This window comes from Trichomycterus rosablanca, chromosome 5, assembly GCF_030014385.1.
Source record: "Trichomycterus rosablanca isolate fTriRos1 chromosome 5, fTriRos1.hap1, whole genome shotgun sequence".
NCBI classification, from domain to species: Eukaryota; Metazoa; Chordata; class Actinopteri; order Siluriformes; family Trichomycteridae; genus Trichomycterus; species Trichomycterus rosablanca.
Window position 1 is genome coordinate 23882751 of NC_085992.1, and position 24373 is coordinate 23907123.

The 24373-nt window shown below is 39.4% G+C and overlaps 1 protein-coding gene across 1 annotated transcript in view; it reads left to right on the forward strand.

The window, feature by feature from the left end:
- Positions 1-24373, forward strand: part of mlip (muscular LMNA-interacting protein) — a 118024-nt gene that overhangs the window by 65152 nt on the left and 28499 nt on the right. The window contains exons 10-11 of the mRNA XM_062996347.1: positions 4245-4283; positions 6809-6934. Coding sequence (XP_062852417.1) covers positions 4245-4283; positions 6809-6916 — 147 coding nt within the window. The 3' untranslated portion in view covers positions 6917-6934. The remainder of the gene's footprint in view (positions 1-4244; positions 4284-6808; positions 6935-24373) is intronic.

Consider the following 24373-nt stretch of genomic DNA (forward strand, 5'->3'; position numbering starts at 1 on the left):
GGAAAACTTTTGTCAAAACTATAATAAGAAGTTACATTCACAGATACCACTTAAAACTTACCCGTGCAAAAAAAAATGTTAACCATGTCCAAAAGCGGCATCGACTTCTCTTCTCTTAGAGGCATCTGGGATGGACCATCACACAGTAATAATGTTTATTGTGGTGAGATGAATCTTTATTTTAGAATGTTTTTTTTTAAGAAATGGATACTGTGTGTGACGAAATGGAGAGTCCTCACTGTTATCAGCAACTATTCCAAAAGTCAGGATCTGTTATGGTATGGGGTTGTGTCAGTGCTCCTGGCAAAAGTAATTTACACTTCTGTAATGGCAGCTGTAATGCAGAAATGTGCACTTAGATATTACAGCATTATATGCTGCTTTTAAAACAGCATCTTTTCATGGCTTTTTCAACAAGACAATGCAAAACCACATGCTGCACAAATTACAAAGACATGGCTGTGGAAGAAGTGGGTACAGCTACTTTAAAACAAAAAATGTGACCACGACAACTCAGTACTGCTTCACACCTGTTTACAAAAAGAAAGGGACAAAATAACACATGAAACACTTTATCGTTGGTATCCTCAGTGCCAAAATGTCTTTTAAGTGTTGTGAGAGAGAATTGCAACATTACATACTGTCCCAGGGTGGCACGGTGGCTCAGTGGGTAGCACTGTCGCCTCACAGCAAGAAGGTCTTGGGTTTGATCCCCAGGTGGAGCGGTCCAGGTCCTTTCTGTGTGGAGTTTGCATGTTCTCCCCATGTCTGCGTGGGTTTACTCCGGGAGCTCCGATTTCCTCCCACAGTCCAAAGACGTGCAAGTGAGGTGATACTAAATTGTCCATGACAGTGTTCGATATAAACTTGTGAACTGATGAATCTTGTGTATCGAGTAACTGCCGTTTCTGTCATGAATGTAACCAAAGAGTGTAAAAACATGACGTTAAAATCCTAATTAATGAATAAATAAATACTGTAAAAAAAAGGAAGTCTACTAAATTAGAAAGCAGCTCCATTAGAACGTTTTAACCTGCTATTATACACTGTCCAAGAGGATGTTCAATATTTAAAATGCCTAACACTGGTTTTAAAAAGTATGAATTGTACTAATAATTGAATTTCTTGCATGCTATTAATTGGTTAAATATGCACATCATTTCATTACATTATTTCTTTACATGCACATTATTATTCACAACCATTTACGTAGTATCAGGTCAAGGACTGGGGCACAGCTGTAAAAGGTTTCAAAGAAAATTGTTCATGGCGATTTCACAGAAGAACCACATATGAATTTCTCAAACACATTTTGATGAATAGCCCTTTTTAACAGCTTTTGGAAGGGGCCACAGAAATCGATGACACATAGCCTGGTCCTTTCTTCAAATTTAAAATTACATTTGAAAAAGCAGGAGGCAGGTCGATGTGTATGTGTGGATTTAGTGCTCAGTGTCTGGTGAATTTAGAGTTCAGGGGTTAAATTCATGCTCCCATGGAATTGCATATATTTTAGGCTTATGTAAAATAATGGGGTTGTTTTTGACACATACACTAAACATGACACAAATATAATATAACAACACTAAAATAAAAAGCAGATTTTTACAATTTCTTAGAACCTCAAGCTGTAACACAAGTTTAAAAGTGAAACAGGAGAAAAATCCAGCTAAACACAGATACATGTGGACGCTTTCAGAGTGAATCTGACGGTTATTCCACACAAATGCATAATTGTCTGATATGCACACTTTGATGATGTACGTATTACCGCACCGTTCAAGCCGAGCGCTTAACAAATCGACTGTTCATTGTTAATTTAAAATTAAATAAACAAACTGAACATGTTGAGTTTAAGGGAAACATTGAGTTTAAGGGTACAAATTTCTCAACAAAGGGCATTGAGTTTCAAAGATTTTGAGTTTAGGGGACGTTGAGTTACAAGGAACCACTGTATTGATTTAGATTCATTGTCCACTTAAACCATGTGTCAGCTATAAGAGAGTTCTAACAATTAACACATTCATATGTGAGATTTCAATGCAATATTTGTCAACTAACTCTAGAAACCTGGTAAGCAAAGATAAACTACTAGTCTAAACTACTAGGTGTAACCGGCCCATTTGCCATAGGATTGGCAGTGGACTCAGATTACAGAATTATGTCCAGCCTACTAATGGCTGGCATGCGGAATAGAGGCATGGATGACTGTGGTAATCAGAGTGTCTTTGTGTCTCATTAGTGGTAATGCACTGCTCTTAGGAGATCCTATAAAAACCTATTCTTGTTGGGCTTTTGCTTGCTGGCTCATTGGTTTTGCGTAGATGAATCCATACTGGTCATTGGCGTAATCAATAATTTAGTGGTTTATAATTGTGGTGCAATATATACTGACATCCTCTTTTTCTCCCTATTTTTATAAAATCGTTTTCACATACTAGTGGACTGAGTGGCTAGTATGGTGCTAACTCATGAATTATTTAATGTTTCCTATGTTCCTCTGTGGTCCTGCATTACGTCAGTGGTGTGTCGCTGATGGCCACCTTTGGTCGAGTTTTTCGGCGTATGCTGAAGACATCATAGACTCATGTCCCCATCTCTTTTCTTTTCTGTGCGAGTGTGTAGAGTGATATCCCCTATGACACTAATGCACTCATCTGTCTGTTCTATCACCTCTTCTCTTTGGGCTGTGGATTTTATTTGCTTCTTTTGTTTCACTTTTGTTTGTGGCTCTGTATCAAGCCCAACTGCTGTAGTGATTGATACAGAGCTCAAAGATCATGTATGTGGTAAACAGTGGTAAACCGGCGACAGGGTCATGGGCGGCCAAGGCTCACTGATGCATGTGGAGAGAGAAGGCTGGCCCATGTGGTCCGATCCAACAGACAATCTACTGTAGCTCAAACTGCTGAAGAAGTTAATGCTGGTTCTGATAGAAAGATGTCAGAATACACAGTGCATCACAGTTTGTTGCGTATGGGGCTGCATAGCTGCAGACCAGTCAGGGTGCCCATGCTGACCCCTGTCCACCGCTGAAAGCGCCAACAATGGGCACGTGAGCATCAGAACTGGACCACGGAGCAATGGAGGAATGTCCTGGTATGGTGAATCACGTTTTCTTTTACATCACATGGATGGCCGGGTGCGTGTGCTTCGCTTACCTGGGGAACACATGGCACCAGGATGCACTATGGGAGAAAGGCAAGCCGGCGGAGGCAGTGTGATGCCTTGGGCAGTGTTCTGCTAGGAAACCTTGGGTCCTGCCATCCATGTGGATGTTACTTTGACACGTACCACCTACCTAAGCATTGTTGCAGACCATGTACCCTTTCATACCCTTTCATGAAAACGGTATTCCCTGATGGCTGTGGCCTTTTTCAGACTGTACTTATGATCCTACATGAGCCAACCTGCTAAGTTTACTGGTAGCATAAAGCAGATTCTTAAGGATATTTTAGAATTATGGCAAGTATGTCTAGTGCTCTCATATATGTAAGACAGGGGACTGAACATAGTTTTAATATGGGAACACTGACAACAGGTTATAAACACTAGTGTGAGTATTTATTAACAGAACAAACAATGAACAGTACAACAAATAACAAGAACATGAACCACCACTAAATGCACAAAACACCACACTTATATTAATATACATAAATACCCAATTTTAAGTACTCAATATGTACATAATATACATAAATATCCATGTATCAAATGTGACAATGTATGCTAATTCTATGTGCAAATGCTAACAGCTAACATGACCAGTGACTAAGAAAAAACAAGATGTTAAATGAGAAAGCCAACACCAGAAGATACAAAGCTAATACTACCAATACTTGCATATACAAGAATCTATAAATTACTAAGGACAGTAAGGAACAGAGAGCAGCACAACAGTACATAAAATATAGAATGCTGTTCAAGAAACAGCAGGACTGAGGTTATTTTATCATGTGCTGATAAGATTCAGGTGCTAGTACCTAAGTGAGTGGAAACATTATGGTAGCTCAGCAGGGAGTGAAACTATGGAAGTGTGTTGCTGGGAAACAAAATTTTTTAGGACAGGGTAATAAGTAAAGTGCTGTTTTTCGTTTTTGAAAGCCCAAATGCAATTTTATTTTAAAAAGCTGCTGTGTCCAGACAACTAATATTTGCATCCTTGCAGTCTTTTATAACTGATGAATTCTTTATTACAGACCTTTGACCAAATAAATATATTCTTGCTCTAATTTTCTTAGGCTCATCCTCAAACTCCTACACCCACTGAGAGAACACAGGTAAGTATTTTTTATGTATAAGACCCTTGACTTCCGAATTTAATTGGTTCCGAAGGGTTGTTCTTAAGTCAAAATGTTCTTTGGTTAAACCTATTTTTCCCATAAGAAATAATGTAAATAGAATTAATCTGTGTTAGACCTCCCAAACCACCCCCTTACCTAACCTTTCTAATGTCTTAACTTGTCTTTTTTGTTATAAATAGAATTATATTTTCCCTTAAATCTTAAATTATAGAATAGACATTACTGTAATAAACAATAATAAACAACAATACACAGTAGTACTGTACATAAAAAACACACATCACATTTCAGTACAGTACAGTACATAATACAATTCCTTTTTTTATAAAATGTATCTACGAGAAACAACAATAACTCTCATATCGTTGTTGTATCTTGTAGGTGTAATTGCACGAAAGATAGAATACTTTACTCAGCGATTTCCTTCTTCTCTCTCACTCACTGTCCTGTCCTGTCACTGTCTGATACACAGTAACAGCTCCTGGCAGGAGTAATTGTACAGTACAACAACGAATAGTAATAGATTTGTTCATTTTCTCAGCACTACGCTTCCTCTGCAACTCTTCTTTGAGGCCATTTTAATATTTAATTTTACAAAATATAAAGAAAACACTGAAAAAACATTGTCCGCTGTCCGAATGTTCACTCACTGTACTGTATATATATAGAGAGAGAGACGGTCAGAGTTAACTTGTTTGTGACGTCACGTGTTTCGCGAATTTCGGTTCGTGATCCGAAATTTGTTTATACGATAAGTGGAAAAAGATCGTTCCTAACCCAAAATGTTCGTATGGTAAACCGTTCGTAACCCAAGGGTCCACTGTATATATATTTTATGTATATATTCTATTATTATGGAAAAGATTACTCTTTTTGAGGTTTTTGCTGAAAGACTTTTATAGAGTAGAGCCCTTATACCAATAAAAGGATGCCTTGATAACCACTAAAGCAATTTCAGCTAGTGCTAACAATCTTCTGACACCTATCTAAAGTCTTGGCCCATTCTTCATATGCAAAAGCTTTCAGCTCATTGAGGTTTAATAACTTTGATGTTTGTTGTTGCAACTGGTTTCTTTAAATCCCACCAAAGACTTTTTTTTTTGCATCCCCCCCCCAATTTTCCTCCCAATCCTGTCGTATCTAATTACCCGATTGCATTCCGCTTCCTCTCTACTGATGTTGACTTCCACTCTAACTAAGGAGAGCTGTGACTAACACACGCCCCCTCCGACACGTGTGTAGTAGCTGCCTGCATCTTTTCACCTGCACGAGGTGAGTTCATATGTGGATCAGCTTTTGTATACGGAGAGACACCCCCTGTCCACATTATCCCTGGATATCCCAGCAGAACATCAAGTTAATCGTTGTTCGTGTAGTCGCCCAACTCTGCAGGCTTCTTTAAATTGTTTCTGGAATTTTTCAGTGAACTACTATTGTGTTTCTAGTTTAAGGGTAGCAAACAAGGTAGTCCCAGCCCCAGCTTGTTCCAGCTTTTATCAAGTCTTTTGCAGCAACATGGGTCCTGATAAGACCTCTAAGGTATCTGTATTAAAATTTGGGCAATTCTTCCATGGCCAGGCAGGTTTGCTGCCTAAACAGGCTTGCTGCACAGTACTCCCAATGGTGTCTATAAGAAAAAGTGTTGAAAAGTTTGGTGCTTCTCTCAGCTTTTGTTTTCACCATGGGGGCAGCACACCTTGAACACATAGATCTCTGGATGGTGTTTATTTAACACATCACAGATAAAAAGTAAATTAGTAGTGGTTATTAAGATCTCAATGGTTTAATCATGCTGTAACCTAACTTTAGGTCATACAGACTAGCAGTAGTTTTTAAGATCAGCAGTATTATGTAGGGGGTTGAATAGTTGTGATATGTAGTACTAACAAATTATTCTGCAACCCTAAAATACTACATAATTAATTATATTGATAAAGACTTAATTTGAAGCAAAATGTAGCTCTAAAGAAAAATTAGTATTATACGTTTTTTGATTGGGAGACCATTTTATCAGCTCCACTTAAAATATAAAAGCACTTCAGTTCTACAATTACTGACTGTAGTCCATCTGTTCCTCTACATACCTTTTTAGCCTGCTTTCACACTGCTCTTTAATGGTCAGGACCACCACAGAGCAGGTATTATTTAGGTGGTGGATGATTCTCAGCGCTGCAGTGACAATGACATGGTGGTGGTGTGTTAGTGTGTGTTGTGCTGGTATGATCAGACACAGCAGCGCTGCTGGAGTTTTTAAATACCGTTTCCACACACTGTCCACTCTATTAGACACTCATCTATTGCTGAGTTGGTCATCTTCTAGACCTTCATCAGTGGTCACAGGACGCTGCCCACGGGGCACTGTTGGCTGGATGTTTTTGGTTGGTGGACTATTCTCAATCCAGCAGTGACAGTGAGGTGTTTAAAAACTCCATCAGTGCTGCTGTGTCCTAACCACTCATACCAGCACAACACACACTAACACAACAACTTTGTTATTCCAGACAAGGCCTGGGGTAATAAGACGAGTCGAGGTGAAGTTATCACCAGATGATGGCAAAGCAAGACAACTTTTTACAGTTCAATCTGAAAGACACCAAGATCATTTCTAAAAGCATCACCTGTACAAGGTAAGGCACTGTTTGAATATTTTCTTTCATTTAAAGTTTGTACATATGTTCAAAAACCTAAAATGCCCAGAGAAATGCAATTTCTACTTATTTTTATCTATAATAATAATAAAAAAAATAATCATAATAATTATAAAATAAATAACAATTATAATAAATAGACACTTTGGGTCCAGGGAACCTGTCAACCACTGGGTAGCACTCACTCTTTGATATACAGTATTTACAGTTAGGGGCAATATAGAGTAGCCAGTCCACCTGTTGAGTGTTCAAGTGTAACCGTGATGAAAAGAAAAGACTTAAGTATACTAATCTTTTATATGCTACAGTGCACTATGTATTGTGTATTGTTGTCACACTAATGATCAATGCACTTTTTGTACTTTTTATACTTTAATTGTACAAAAATAATACAAAAGCTTAACTGTAATTGTATTAAGGGGCCAGTGATAGCTCAGTGGTTAAGGTACTGGACTAGTGAACAGAAGGTTGCCGGTTCAAGCCTGAGCAAGGCCCTTAACCCTCAATTGCTCATCGTGTTCCGCTCATTGTGTAAGTCGCTTTGGATAAAAGCGTCTGCTAAATGCTGAAAATGTAAATGTAAATTAAGTGTGCTAAACTGTACTAAATGGGTACTATTTTAAATATATTTCATTCAACTTAAGTATACTACTGCATGTGTATTTAAGTCCATGTTTCACATACACTTAAAGTGAAATTAAAGCACACCTAATCAGTATTTCAAGTGCACTCTGAGTACATTAGAAATATTTTAAAATTAGATCTTAAATATATTTACTTTAGAGTGAAAATATACTTCCACTTCCTTCTTTGTAGTGCATAGCAATATATTGAACAGCCACGCACTGATCTCTGTTTTTCGGGGTCGTATTTGCATTAGTGGTCAACAGGGGTTGTATTTACATTAGTTTTTGCGTGTGGAGATTCGAACGCACAAGTTTGCCATGTCGGTTCTAATGTGTTAGCGTGTTTTACCGCTGCGCCACCTGAGCTTGTTGTTAGAGTAAACGTTTCTACATGTCATTAAAATCTGCTTAATTATACTAGTTTAGCATTTTTTACCACTGTTTAGCATTATTGTGAGCTCTACTCACTTGAAAATAAACTTGAAATGTGTATTAATAACTTGTTCATCAGCTTATCATAATTAGGGTCATGGGGGGGCTAAAGTTTAACCTAGAGCTCATTAGGTGAAACGCAGGCAGACGCCTAATTGTTGTACAGTATTTTTAAAATCATTGATCTAATGCAGTTTATATAATTACAAGTATAATTATGATTGCAAGTATGATTACAGCATTATGTGAAATCTATTAATTACATTCAAAGTAAAAATACATAACATAGCATTAAAAGTACCTGAATATGTTCTTTAATAATTTTGTTTTCATCTATTATTGACTGCTTTTAAAAGAAAGATATTAAGAATCTTATTTTATTGTGGTTTCTGCCATTGTTTATTTCTTTATGTTTACAAAATTACCAGCTTCAGTATTAATAATGCATTTATTTTCTGTTTAATAAAAGGAGGTATGAATACTTATTAAGTATTTGGATACTTTTGGAGGCACCGCGCTATAGTGTTCGCATTGTTTAGTCCATTTAGAAGGTGACAACATTTAATTTGCAGACATTAACAGGTACTGAGATGTACACTCCCTAAATTTTTATTAGGCGCCTTTCGGGAGAGGTTACATTTATAATATACTGCTGTGCATCCCCAAACATCTGCTTTGCTGACAGTTGCAGTACTTTAATATTGAAAAGAGTATGTATGATTTATGCAGTAAACATAATACAACAGAAATAAAAGCCTGGATCAAAAATGCCCCATAGTTTATATGATATACACTGATCAAACATAACATTAAAACCACCTCCTTGTTTCTACACTCACTGTCCATTTTATCAGCTCCACTTACCATATAGAAGCACTTTGTAGTTCTACAATTACTGACTGTAGTCCATCTGTTTCTCTGCATGCTTTGTTAGCCCCCTTTCATGCTGTTCTTCAATGGTCAGGACCCCCACAGGAACACCACAGAGCAGGTATTATTTACCATTGTTATATGTTGGTGGTGCGTTAGTGTGTGTTGTGCTGGTGTGAGTGGATGAGATACAGCAATGCTGATGGAGTTTTTAAACACCTCGCTGTCACTGCTGGACTGAGAATAGTCCACCAACCAAAAATATCCAGCCAACAGCGCCCCATGGGCAGCGTCCTGTGACCACTTATGAAGGTCTAGATGATGACCAACTCAAACAGCAGCAATAGATGAGCGATCGTCTCTGACTTTACATCTACAAGGTGGACCAACTAGGTAGGAGTGTCTAATAGAGTGGACAGTGAGTGGGCACGGTATTTAAAAACTCCAGCAGTGCTGCTGTGTCTTATCCACTCATATCAGCACAACACACACTAACACACCACCACCATGTCAGTGTCACTGCAGTGCTGAGAATCATCCACCACCTAGATAATACCTACTCTGTGGTGGTCCTGTGGGGGTCCTGACCATTAAAGAACAGGGTGAAAGCAGGCTAAAAAGGTATGTAGATATACAATTGGACTACAGTCAGTAACTGTAGAACTACAAAGTGCTTCTATATGGTAAGTGGAGCTGATAAAATGGACAGTGAGTGTAGAAACAAGGAGGTGGTTTTAATGTCATGGCTGATCAGTGTATAAAGTAATACAAACGCAATTTTGGATAAAAGTGTTCAAATCAAAAAAGATGTGTTAGTGTGAGAGTCATGCCTCCATATTCCATTATTGACAAATTAGAACTTAAATCTTTTGATATTTTATATAATTTAATGCATAACACAGTGGTAGGATAGCTAGGATATGACTAGCTTTTTGATAAGAAATTTGCATTGCAGTCTTGCTGTCTTGTTTTTCATTTGTTTTTGTTTTTTTTCTTTTCACTGTGAATACTTCATAAACTTAACCAGTAAACACAGTATAAGGGCACATTCAGATGAGAAGCGCTTTGCACTTCATTCACTGAGTCATGCAAATATCACATCCCCACTCCAGCAAACTTCACCATCTGATGCCTCCAGCAGTGATGTCACCCTTTTTACAACTAGAGGCTTTAACTCAGCAATATAACATTCAAACCACCCTTCACTATAGGTATTGTATGGTATTAGTACTAACAAATTACTGCATATCCATAATTCTGTCCATCCAATTTTTCCATCCATCCATCCCAGCCTCGTTCACCCTATCCTTAACCTCTTTTTAATCCCTCTACCCCTGCATCTCAACACCTCAGCCCAGACTGTTACAAGCTCCAAATATCATGCGACTCATCACTTATAATAGAACACATTCTGTCGACAAAATATTCATACATTTAGGCTGGACTACCTTTTGGTGGAGCTGGAGTACCAGTACAATATCGGTATAACTATGCTATATATATATATATATATATATATATATATATACACAAGTACAACGCATTATTTCGTAGATACTGTAGATATATTCTCCCTTTTTCTTCCGATTTTAGCGTAGTCAGTTTGTCTTCCGGCGCCGAGGATCCCTGATTGCGTTTGAGGAGGGTATATTGCAGTCCTAACGGACCACTTTCTTACGCCCGTGCTTCTGCACAGGCATCTTTATCCACTAACTAGGGTCCTTGCACAGCGTTTGAAGACCGCACCCACTTAGTCCAGCCACAGCAGACATTTTGGCCAATTTGTGTCTGCTGCAGGCACTGACAATTGTGCCCGCTAGATGGCACCCAGCTGACCAGTAGCAGAGCTGAGATTTGAACCAGGGTGTTCAGAATCGCAGGACTGGTGTGCTAGCGGAATATCGCCACCTGGGCGCTTGCCCTGTACTCTTTGCCACCCTCGTATCCCATTTACCAGTTGAAAGAGGACCTTTAGGACCTCTCACTGACCAGTTGTTATTTGGGTGATTAACTACTTTCAGCAATACAATGACACAAACATGAAAATATTTATGGTAGTGTGTGGGATGTCCAACAACCTGTGGTATGGTGGCACGGTAAGTAGCGCTGTCGCCAGCAAGAAGGAAACCTAGAAAACAGCAAGAACGGCCTGGGTCTAATTGCCCAGCTGTGTGAACAGGGTCCTTTCTGTGTGGAGTTTGCATGTTTTCCTTGTGTATGTGTGGGTTTTCTCTGAGTTATCCAAAGACATGCAGTCAGGCCAACTGAAGCTACTAAAAATTGCCCTAAGTGTGTGTGTGTGCCTACCCTGCGATGGATTACCGATGTGTCCTGTAGCGACCTGGACTAGCGACGGTGGTGTTTCCTACCTTTTGCCCAAAGAATTAGACCCACTGCGACCCTCACCAAGATAAAGTGGTGGTAAAACAGACAATGAATGAACGTTCAAAAGACTTATGCTCAGGTGTTCAAATAACTTATGGCCAAATAGTGTTAATTAAATATTTGAACATGACCACTAAATCCAAACCTTATTGTTTGCATTATTCTATCTACATATTATAACATAGTGTAATTGTTATGGCTCTGCTATTTTTGTTAAAGCTGCATAAAGCATATTGTTATTGTTTTAGGAACAGAAGAATTGTTTACTGACTGTTTTTAACAGCAGCCATTTAAATTTTTTGCCCAAAAATAACTCGCTACTTCACTTTACTTTTCATCTAACAAAAAATCCCATGTGCTTATGCCAGATGATTCCTATTGTCTATAGCAGGGGACACCCATGGGCACCTGGTTGCCCGCAGGGCATGTTCTAAAATAGCACTAGTGACTATAGAGCTCTGTCTAAAAATTAGATTTGTGTTGCTGTTCTTTTTGAATCAATAACACTTGCATTGATGTAGATTTGAAAATGACAATACTAAATATAAAACATTTTTGTTTTAAAAGTTTGATGTTTATATGAGCTCTGATCTTGTCTGGGTGCGGAGTTTTATATCGTGCGCATAACGCTGAGACAAGCAAGCTACGCATGTGCAGCTGTGATGCGGCACGAGATGCGTGTTTTACCTCGAAAAATAATAATGAAAAAACACAAGAAAAGCGAAAGAAGAATTGACCTGATATGCAGGAATAAAAATATATTGGGTCCATCCTGTCTGCAATTAAATAAAAGTCAAAGTAAATGTAAGAATGATAGGGGGGAATGTGGAGAGACAACTGTGTCACTAAAACATCGTACATAACTGATCATTTGTACAAACATGGGACCAATTTGTTCATGATTTGTTCTACAATGTTGCAAAGGAAGTGATCAGTACCAACGGGACATGATTTAAAGATGTGACTGTGTGATGTTGATCAAAATGCAAGAAATGTGCTCATTCATACAAAACTGTCAGGAACAATATTTACAAAAACATTAGAGATGTGATAGCTTTGACTTTCAAATACTGAAACAGATTTAGATTAATAGAGATGAATAATGTTACATGCTGAAATATATCTGTGTTTCCTACCATGGTAAATAATTGTTAATAATTTTTCTGATGAATCATTACCATTAACATATGATCAGACTCTACATATATATGAATATTTATAAAAATAGTAAGAATATTATTAATAATAATATAATTGAAGGTGAATCGTGCAACATGTTATTCAGAAAGTTTGTATCAAACAAGTAGCCGTTCATATTATTCAGTACCCTTGAAGTAGCTCTCGGTCTCGAAAAGGTTGGTGACCCCTGGTCTATAGTCTATAGCAGACCTGGGCATTGTACGGCCCAGGGCATGAGACATCCCCAACTGGCCCGCATGAGGTTCGTGGCAATTAAAAATCAGAGGTACATCACACATGATATATAACAGGATTGTTTTTGACGGGAGCGCTGTGTCTTTAAATATCCGCAAGTTTGGATTTACGAGTGTGCGAGTGTATCAGGCTTCACCGTAAGGCGAACAGAACTGAGTGTGATTGACGGTCGAGTTTTTAACAAGACATGAACTGCTGAAGTATTTGTTTACTAAAGTCAGATGTAAAGCTGGTTAACGATCACAATTTAGGCTTTAAATCGCTGTTATGGTACTAAACTGAGAAATAAATACAAGAACATGAACGATGCGGAGCGTCACACCTGACGCTTCACTAACTAAACTGCAAAAGCAACAAGGACTTTTTATGAAGTTTAACACATCCAGAACTGAAGCAGTCAGGTCCAGCTTTGTGATTTTAATAAGAATATCCAACAATAACAAAGGACTGAAAAACAAATGAGGTAATTAGACTCAAAACAAAATAGTGTAAAGTTTAAAAACCTGCACATTTTGTTCACATTTGGTTTTTTTTTGCATTTGTTTGTTTAAATAGTAAAATAATGTTGATGTTTTTACTCTGCCTACTTCTAATTTTCTGATTATAACATCTAAACATTAACAGCTTATTAGAACTGTACAATTTACTGCTTTTAATAAAGAGTGAGCAGTTGTAGCCTAGTGCTTAAGGTACTGGACTAGTAACCAGAAGGTCGCTGGTTCAAGCCCCACCACCGCCACGTTGCTGCTGGCCCTTAACCTCCAATTGCTCAGACTGTATACTGTAACTTTATTGTAAGTCACTTTGGATAAAGGCGTCTGCTAAATGCTGAAAATGTAAATAAAGAGATAAAATTAATATTGAGCAGAATTAAGTTCACTTTATTGGTCCGGCCCTCCACAACAGTCCCAGTTTCTTATGTGGCCCCTTCGAAAATTTAATTGCCCACCCCTGGTCTATAGCCTTCTCATGTCATATCTTTACCTACTTTTTTACATCTAAACCACTGTTTCTTGTTTAAAGGCTATCAAACTTGTACCATCTGTTTTAGGAAATTTGTAAATACATAAAAAGACATTATAATCATTAATAATAATAATTGTTGGGCAGTTTAATGAATTAAAAATACAGCAGCAGCATTAGACACATTCTGTTCAATAAGCTTGAGCAATAATCCTGCTCAGAATAATTCTTCAAAAAATGTTTATTAACTATCTATATTTACAGAATTTTAGCAATGCTTTTACCCAAAGTTACAGCCAAAGTTACAGTTGTTACCTAATCCAATGCAAGCAATTAAGAAGCTTGCTCAGGGTCCCAGCAGTGGTGGCTTAGTGGTAGTGTGGCTTGAACAAGCAATGTTTCAGTTGATAGTACCTTAACCACTAAGTTAACACTGTCCTTTGCAGTGCTGACTTTGTTTTAAAAGAAATTGTCCTGTTGCAGGTTACGACCACCATAAGCATAATAAAGTGGGTTTCTTCGACACTCGGCGGTAAAGCACGCTAGCACACCAGAGCTGACATTTCGAACTCGTCATTTGGAATCTCAGCTCTGCTATCCGGCAGGCTGGGCGCCTACATGAACAATAAAGATCTGCATATGAACTTGCCTCGTGCCGGTGAAAAGATGCAGTCGGCTACTGCACACGTGTCGGAGGGGGCATGTGTTAAAATACTTTTTTAAATTAGAAGCATGTTACTAGGACAAGCCAATTAACTATTAATTGTCACAGCTTATTCCAGTACTACTAGCTTGTATTTGATTCACTGAAACTACTTAATAATAATAATAATGCAAAACAAAGACCAGGGGCGTAGCATGTAGTGGGGTTGTCACACAACACCAGGATCTGGTGCCTGATCTGTTATGAGATTATATTTGCATGTATCTATTCAAGTGCATTTGCATAGTGATAAACAATAGCTGTTTAGCAAAATGCTTCCAGAACTAGTTCAAAACTGTTTTTAACTGACTGTTTAACTGGCTTTAAGCTAATCTAGCAATATTAATTCTGCTGACATCTGTTAATGATCTCTGCACACATACAGCTGTAGCCATACAGCTTGTACTGTAAGTACTGAAAAGTTTCTCTCTACCAAAACAATATTCAAACAACACATAAATAGGCTGCTCAGATGGCGCAGTGGTTAAACACGCTAGCACACCAGAGCTGACATTTCTAACTCGTCGGTTCGAAACTTGGCTCTGCCATCCGAGCTGGGCAGCTACATGAACAGCGATTGGCTGTTGTTAGGATAGGGAGCTCATAACTGAGGCAATTACGGCCTCTGCTGGCTGATTGATGGCACCTGCACAGAGTCAAGGGTGTGGCTCTCTGTACACAAAGCTGATCCACATATGAACTTGCCTTGTGCAGGTGAAAAGATGCAGTTGGCTACTGCACATGTGTCGGAGGGGGCGTGTGTCAGTCTTGCTCTAATCAATCAGAAGTGGAGATCAGCATCAGTAGAGAGGCAGTGTAATGCGATCAGGTAATTGGACATGACTAGATTGGAAGGAAAATTGGGGAAAATGCAAAAAATAATATAATATAAATAATATAAAAAAAATTATAATATATATAAAATAAATAAATATGTACACACCGATCAGCCATAAAATTAAAACCACCTCCTTGTTTCTACTCTCACTGTCCATTTTATTAGCTCCACTTACCATATAGAAGCACTTTGTAGTTCTACAATTACTGACTGTAGTCCATCTGTTTCTCTACATACTTTTTTTTTGCCTGCTTTCACCCTGTTCTTCAATGGTCAGGACTTCCACAGGACCACCACAGAGCAGGTATTATTTAGGTGGTGGATTATTCTCAGTATGAGAATGAGATGGTGGTGGTGTGTTAGTGTGTGTTGTGCTGGTATAGGTGGATCAGACACAGCAGCGCTGCTGGAGTTTTTAAATACCGTGTCCACTCACTGTACACTCTATTAGACACTCCTACCTAGTTGGTCCATTGCCGTTTTAAGCACGAAAAGTCTATGATTTGCTTACAAGTACAAGCTTCTGGATATCCAGTGTGTTCCTAGATTGTCCACGAGTATAGTTGAGAAGGTACTTGACTTCCCCTCTTCTAGGTGTTTTTGAGGTTGGCCCTGAATGCTGCACCTGCTGGATTGTTTCTGTTGTGGGTTCCTGCATTCTCAGCCATATCCTTTATGCTAGCCCTTCTCAGTTTGGTCCTGTAGTTGCCCATCTTAAAGTGCAGACAATTTTTAAAACCTTCATACCCTGTCTTAGATCAGTTCTCTTTCAGACACAGGTGTTTGCTCAGAGCCTCCACAGCCTTGCCTATCTGGAGTGGGTTTCCCATAATGTTCATAATGCTAACTTCTTAATTTACAAAGATTCTTAAATTTACAAGCATTTCCTGACACCCTTCGTCACTATTTTGATCCATTTGTAACCTAATAAGTATTCCTTAACTTGTAGTTCATGTGCAGTTCTACGTCAAAATGGAGGCTGCTAATTTTTCAGCTAGATTTTCTGCACAGTTTCGCATTTTAGCTGCACCCACTTTCTTTCTACCTGCAGCCTTTCTTGCAATTAACTCCTTATTGCACCAACAGGTACAGTGGGGTCAAAAAGTATTTAGTCAGCCACTGATTGTGCAAGTTCTCCTACTTAGAAAGATGAGAGAGGTCTGTACTTTTCATCGTAGGTACACTTCAACTATGAGAGACAAAATGAGAAAAAAAAATCCAAGAAATCACATTGTAGGATTTTTAAAGAATTTATTTGTAAAGTATGGTGGAAAATAAGTATTTGGTCAATAACAAACAAGCAAGATTTCTGGCTCTCACGAACCTGTAACTTCTTCTTTAAGAAGCTCTTCTGTCCTCCACTCGTTACCTGTATTAATGGCACCTGTTTGACCTCGTTATCTGTATAAAAGACACCTGTCCACAGCCTCAAACAGTCAACCATGGCCAAGACCAAAGAGCTGTCGAAGGACACCAGGAAGAAAACTGTAGACCTGCACCAGGCTGGGAAGAGTAAATCTACAATAGGCAAGCAGGTTGGTGTGAATAAATCAACTGTGGGAGCAATTGTAAAAAAAAGGAAGACATACAAGACCATTGATAATCTTCCTCGATCCCGTGGGGCCAAAATGATCATGAGAACGGTGAGCAAAAATGCCAGAACTACACGGAGGGACCTGATGAATGACCTGCAGAGAGCTGGGACCAAAGTAACAAAGGGACCATCAGTAACACACTACGCCGAGAGGGACTCAAATCCTGCAGTGCCAGGCGTGTCCCCCTGCTTAAGCCAGTACATGTCCAGGCCTGTCTGAAGTTTGCCAGAGGGCATATGGATGATCCAGAAGAGGATTGGGAGAATATCATGTGGTCAGATGAAACCAAAATGGAACTTTTTGGTAAAAACTCAACTCGTCGTATTTGGAGGAAGAAGCATGCTGAGTTGAACACCATATCTACTGTGAAGCATGGGGGTGGAAACATCATGCTTTGGGGCTGTTTTTCTGCAAAGGGGACAGGACGACTGATCCGTGTTAAGAGAAGAATGAACGGGGCCATGTATCGTGAGATTTTAAGCCAAAACCTCCTTCCATCAGTGAGAGCATTGAAGATGGAACGTGGCTGGGTCTTCCAGCATGACAATGATCCAAAACACAGCGCTCGGGCAACGAAGGAGTGGCTCCGTAAAAAGCATTTAAAGGTCCTGGAGTGGCCTAGCCAGTCTCCAGACCTCAACCCCATAGAAAATTTGTGGAGTCCGTGTTGCCCAGCGACAGCCCCAAAACATCACTGCTCTAGAGGAGATCTGCATGGAGGAATGGGCCAAAATACCAGCTACAGTGTGTGCAAACCTGGTGAAGACTTTTGACGTTTAACCTCTGTCATTGCCAACAAAGGTTATGTTACAAAGTATTGAGTTGAACTTTTGTTATTGACCAAATACTTATTTTCCACCATAATTTACAAATAAATTCTTTAAAAATCCTACAATGTGATTTCCTGGATTTTTTTTTCTCATTTTGTCTCTCATAGTTGAAGTGTACCTATGATGAAAATTACAGACCTCTCTCATCTTTCTAAGTAGGAGAACTTGCACAATCAGTGGCTGACTAAATACTTTTTGGCCCCACTGTATTTTGGCCAGAAGATTTACTAGGACTGCAGCAAGGTGAAGAAGGTTGCACAAGGGATGTAGGTTTAGGTGGAGTAGATGGTGAACCAATTTAAACATACATCTATCCTTCAAAGATCCCTTTAGTTGCTTTTGGGCCTAGTATTCCCAGTGCAATTTTCTCTTCCAGAGTAATCATTGGTGTAGATAACTGACCTCTACCAGCCTTACCCCTTTCTTTCCTAACTTGACTAAAAAAGCCATGCCATTTTTTCTCAGTCAGGTATTTTCATTGCACTACAGGCTTTCTCAAGCTTTGGAAAATATATATTTTTTCTTATTTCTTTGAGCATTTGGCTGAGTTTGTCTTGGGAAAAGTTCTGTTTGCACTGCCAGTCTGGCATGCTTCTGAAATGATGCATGAAAGGTTAACTGTGTGCCTAAGGCTTGATATGTGATAGCTTGGAATTGCAAATTTAATGATTTTTATGTTTTTAAATCGGTATTTTACTTATTAGTACAACCCCAAATCAGAAAAAGTTGGGACAGTATGGAAAATGCAAATGAAATAAAAATGCAGTGAAAAAACTAAATAATGATGTGATTCCAAACAAGTGATGTCAACAGGTGATTGTAAACATGGTTTGGAACAAAAACAGCATCCAGGAAAGGCTGAGTCTTTGATGAGCAAAGATGATCAGAGGATCTCCAGTTTGTCAACAACTGTGTGAGAAAATTATTGAAATGTTTAAAAACAATGTACCTCAAAGAAAGATTGGAAGGGATTTTCAGTGCATGAAGGCCAAGGCCGCAGCTTAAGCTGAACGCCCGTGATCTTCGAGCCCTCAGACGGCACTGCATTAAGAACCGCCACTCAACAATAGCTGATATAACCACATGGGTGAGGAATTACTTTGGCAAATCTTTGTCAAGCACTACAATACTGAGTTACATGCACAAATGCCACTTTACTGTGCAAAATAAAGACTCATGTTAACCATGTCCAGAAGCAGCATCGACTTCTCTGGGCTCAGAGGCATCTAGGATGGACCATCACACAGTGGAAATGTGTATTGTGGTCAGATAAATCAGCATTCCAGGTCTTTTTTAGAAAAAATAGATGCCATGTGTAATCCAGACTGTTATCAGCAACAAGTCCAAAAGCCTGGTGTGTCATGGTATGGGGCTGTGTCAGTGCCCTTGGCAAAGGTCATTTACACGTCTGTGATGGCAGCATTAATGCAGAAAAGTACATTGAGATCTTAGAGCAACATATGCTGCCTTCAAGACGTCATCTTTTCCAGGGACGTCCATGCATTTTTCAACAAGACAATGCAAAACTACATGCTGCACACATTACAAAGGCATCGCTGCAGAAGAAGAGGGTACGGGTACTGGACTGGCCTGCCTGCAGTCCTGACCTGTCCCCAATAGAGAATGTGTGGAGAATTTTTAAATGAAAAATCTGACAACGACGACCCCGTACTGTTGCACATCTTAAGACGTGTTTGCAGGAAGAATGAGACAAAATAAAAGCTGAAACACTAAATCGCTTGGTATCCTCGGTGCCAAAACATCTTTAAAGTGTAGTGAAAAGGAATGGCAACATTACAAAGTAGTAAATGCTTTACTGTCCCAACTTTTTTTGGAATGTGTTGCAGGCCTGAAATGCAGGAATGGATGTTTATTAATAAATGAAATGAAGCTGAGCAGATAAAACATGAAATATCTCAGGTTCATCCTGTCTGCAATCAATTAAAAGTCAAAGTAAATGTAAGAAACTCTGTGTTATTATTTGCATTTTCCATGCTGTCCCAACTCTTTCTGTTTTGGGGTTGTATTTTACACTAACTACTTATTAGTTATGTTTTTAAAATAAAATGTATATAATGTATATATTATATGTATATAATCAGTGATTTCAGTGCTGATGCAGTAGCAGAGTCAACTAGGAACTACTTAAAACTTGTTTGTAATTTTGGAGACTAAGAAGGCTTTAGGACAGTGGTCCCTGGTACCGGTCCGTGGGTCATTTATCACCAGGCCGCACAGAAAGAATAAATAATTAGAGATTGCTACATCAGCAATGAAAACACTACTTTATTACAGGTGTTATTTTCTCCAATCACCCCTAGGCAGGAGCAGCCTCTTGTTGCAGTGAAAAAAGCATATTTGTGAGAAGTACAGTTATTCTATTTTAAATACCCCTGCCCCTGTTGGTCCATGAAATTATATCTTATATGAAACCTGTCCATGGTGCAAAAAAGGTTGGGGACCGCTGCTTTAGGGCACATGTGTCAAACTCAAGGCCTGCAGACCAAATCCGGCCCGCCACATCATTTTATGTGGCCCGCGAGATCTAAAAAGACGTATGATTGTCTTAAAACACACTGTAAAATCTTACATAAAATGCATCTCTCACAATGCATGCTGATTTTGTGACACGCAATGTGATGGCACCCCGCCACTAGATGGCAGTGTTTCAACATCAGTGTTTAACTGAGGAGGTTTTCCAACAAGTGATGTTGAGAAATATTTACAAATAATCCCAAAGTGTACAAGAAGAGAAAATTGAAGCAGAAGGAAGCAAATTTTGTGAAGGATGGGAAAGTGAATACAAGTTTGTGGTTCAAGCAGAAAAACCAGTACGTCTGAGGCCGTGTCTGTGGTAAAGGAGTACAATATAAATGTAGATATACATTATAAATATACAGTTTAAATTTGGCATTTTGACACCAAACACAGAATTTAGCCTCCAAGAAAAACAACAAATTGTCCAAGACTTAAAAGGCAGACTGCAATCACAGCAGGAGATGTTATAATTGGCCCTTTGAGGGCCACCATAATGCAAATGAGTTTCACACCCCAGCTTTAGGGAAACACAGTGTTCTTAGATTTGTTTGTTAATCACCAAGATTAATCATTATTAAGAAATGCACCCCTTGTACTATCATATGCTCTATGTTTACATATTTTAGCAGCCATTACATTCAGTATACTGTGTTTTCGGTCCTTGAACAACCCCAGATTTTGCCTGACAGTTATTTCCTTTTGAGCATGTTCTACCTTGTATGAGAACACCGGAATATTGAAGACCTCGGGTCATCGGCTAAAATGCTCTGCTGAATATCTATTATCTGACAGTATCACTTTGTTATCTGTGCTGGCTTAACTTAGATCTGAATAAACCATTTTACCTATCTTTATGTTACCTTGGATGGCATTTTGGATGTTTTTGGATGTCATCTTCAGATATGAAGGAATTCACAGGGCGAAATAAGCCTCTTAGCATTGACATTATCCAGAATGACCCTTAATATCAGAACATCAGTTGCTTCTGTTGACACTATGTTAGGGAAATCTGTAACCAAAAAAACCCCCAAAACTTCAGACGCTGGCTCTTTTTCACTAGCTGCCTAGACCCACACATACTAATATATTAAATGCTCACTTCTTTGACCTTAAATCAGCCTGACTGCATTTTTGTGTAGTGCAGCTCATGATTTGTCTAATTTTCTAAGAAATACACAAAGCACATGGATCTATAAAACATAGCTCATAGTACAGGGTTCTACAGACAATGAAACAAATTCACAAAGGCACATTAGGTACAAAACTGTAGATATTTTCACCCATGTTATACCTTCAGTGCAAAAGAAGCTATGTATGATGTGGACTACTATTGAGGTGCATCTAATTAATGCTTCTTTTGCACTGAGGAAGGTCCAACAAGAATGAAAAGGCTGCACTTTTGCATATGTTTTCATTAGGGCTGGGTGGTATGAACAAAACTTTGTATCACGGTATCAGCCATAACATTAAAACCACCTCCTTGTTTCTACACTCACTGTCCATTTTATCAGCTCCACTTACCATATAGAAGCACTTTGTAGTTCTACAATTACTCACTGTAGTCCTTCTATTTCTCTACTTACCTTTTTAGCCTGCTTTCACCCTGTTCTTCAGTAGTCAGACCCCCACACAGAGGCGATTTAACCTGCCTGTCGGCCCAGGGGCTACAGCTGCTTGTGGGCCCCCACGTATCAATTTCATAAAATCAGTACACAACGCAAGACAACAGAGTTCAATGGCAGCTCATGGGCCCAGCACAAAAATAAATAAATAAATAAATATATCTATATATATATAGATATATATATATATATCTATATATATATAGATATATATAGATATAGTGTATCACAAAAGTGAGTACACCCCTCACATTTCTGCAGATATTTAAGTATATCTTTTCATGGGACAACACTGACAAAATGACACTTTGACACAATGAAAAGTAGTCTGTGTGCAGCTTATATAACAGTGTAAATTTATTCTTCCCTCAAAATAACTCAATATACAGCCATTAATGTCTAAACCACCGGCAACAAAAGTGAGTACACCCCTTAGTGAAAGTTCCTGAAGTGTCAATATTTTGTGTGGCCACCATTATTTCCCAGAACTGCCTTAACTCTCCTGGGCATGGAGTTTACCAGAGCTTCACAGGTTGCCACTGGAATGCTTTTCCACTCCTCCATGACGACATCACGGAGCTGGCGGATATTCGAGACTTTGCGCTCCTCCACCTTCCGCTTGAGGATGCCCCAAAGATGTTCTATTGGGTTTAGGTCTGGAGACATGCTTGGCCAGTCCATCACCTTTACCCTCAGCCTCTTCAATAAAGCAGTGGTCGTCTTAGAGGTTTTTTTTGGGGTCATTATCATGCTGGAACACTGCCCTGCAACCCAGTTTCCGGAGGCAGGGGATCATGCTCTGCTCAGTATTTCACAGTACATATTGGAGTTCATGTGTCCCTCAATGAAATGTAACTCCCCAACACCTGCTGCACTCATGCAGCCCCAGACCATGGCATTCCCACCACCATGCTTGACTGTAGGCATGACACACTCATCTTTGTACTCCTCACCTGATTGCCGCCACACATGCTTGAGACCACCTGAACCAAACAAATTAATCTTGGTCTCATCAGACCATAGGACATGGTTCCAGTAATCCATGTCCTTTGTTGACATGTCTTCAGCAAACTGTTTGCGGGCTTTCTTGTGTAGAGACTTCAGAAGAGGCTTCCTTCTGGGGTGACAGCCATGCAGACCAATTTGATGTAGTGTGCGGCGTATGGTCTGAGCACTGACAGACTGACCCCCCACCTTTTCAATCTCTGCAGCAATGCTGACAGCAATCCTGCGCCTATCTTTCAAAGACAGCAGTTGGATGTGACGCTGAGCACGTGCACTCAGCTTCTTTGGACGACCAACGCGAGGTCTGTTCTGAGTGGACCCTGCTCTTTTAAAACGCTGGATGATCTTGGCCACTGTGCTGCAGCTCAGTTTCAGGGTGTTGGCAATCTTCTTGTAGCCTTGGCCATCTTCATGTAGCGCAACAATTCGTCTTTTAAGATCCTCAGAGAGTTCTTTGCCATGAGGTGCCATGTTGGAACTTTCAGTGACCAGTATGAGAGAGTGTGAGAGCTGTACTACTTGAACACACCTGCTCCCTATGCACACCTGAGACCTAGTAACACTAGGTCACATGACATTTTGGAGGGAAAATGACAAGCAGTGCTCAATTTAGACATTTAGGGGTGTAGTCTCTTAGGGGTGTACTCACTTTTGTTGCCGGTGGTTTAGACATTAATGGCTGTATATTGAGTTATTTTGAGGGAAGAATAAATTTACACTGTTATATAAGCTGCACACAGACTACTTTTCATTGTGTCAAAGTGTCATTTTGTCAGTGTTGTCCCATGAAAAGATATACTTAAATATCTGCAGAAATGTGAGGGGTGTACTCACTTTTGTGATACACTGTATATAGATATATATATATATATATATATATATATACAGTGTATCACAAAAGTGAGTACACCCCTCACATTTCTGCAGATATTTCATTATATCTTTTCATGGGACAACACTATAGACATGAAACTTGGATATAACTAAGAGTAGTCAGTGTACAGCTTGTATAGCAGTGTAGATTTACTGTCTTCTGAAAACAACTCAACACACAGCCATTAATGTCTAAATGGCTGGCAACATAAGTGAGTACACCCCACAGTGAACATGTACAAATTGTGCCCAAATGTGTCGTTGTCCCTCCCTGGTGTCATGTGTCAAGGTCCCAGGTGTAAATGGGGAGCAGGGCTGTTAAATTTGGTGTTTTGGGTACAATTCTCTCATACTGGCCACTGGATATTCAACATGGCACCTCATGGCAAAGAACTCTCTGGGGATGTGAGAAATAGAATTGTTGCTCTCCACAAAGATGGCCTGGGCTATAAGAAGATTGCTAACACCCTGAAACTGAGCTACAGCATGGTGGCCAAGGTCATACAGCGGTTTTCCAGGACAGGTTCCACTCGGAACAGGCTTCGCCAGGGTCGACCAAAGAAGTTGAGTCCACGTGTTCGGCGTCATATCCAGAGGTTGGCTTTAAAAAATAGACACATGAGTGCTGCCAGCATTGCTGCAGAGGTTGAAGACGTGGGAGGTCAGCCTGTCAGTGCTCAGACCATACGCCGCACACTGCATCA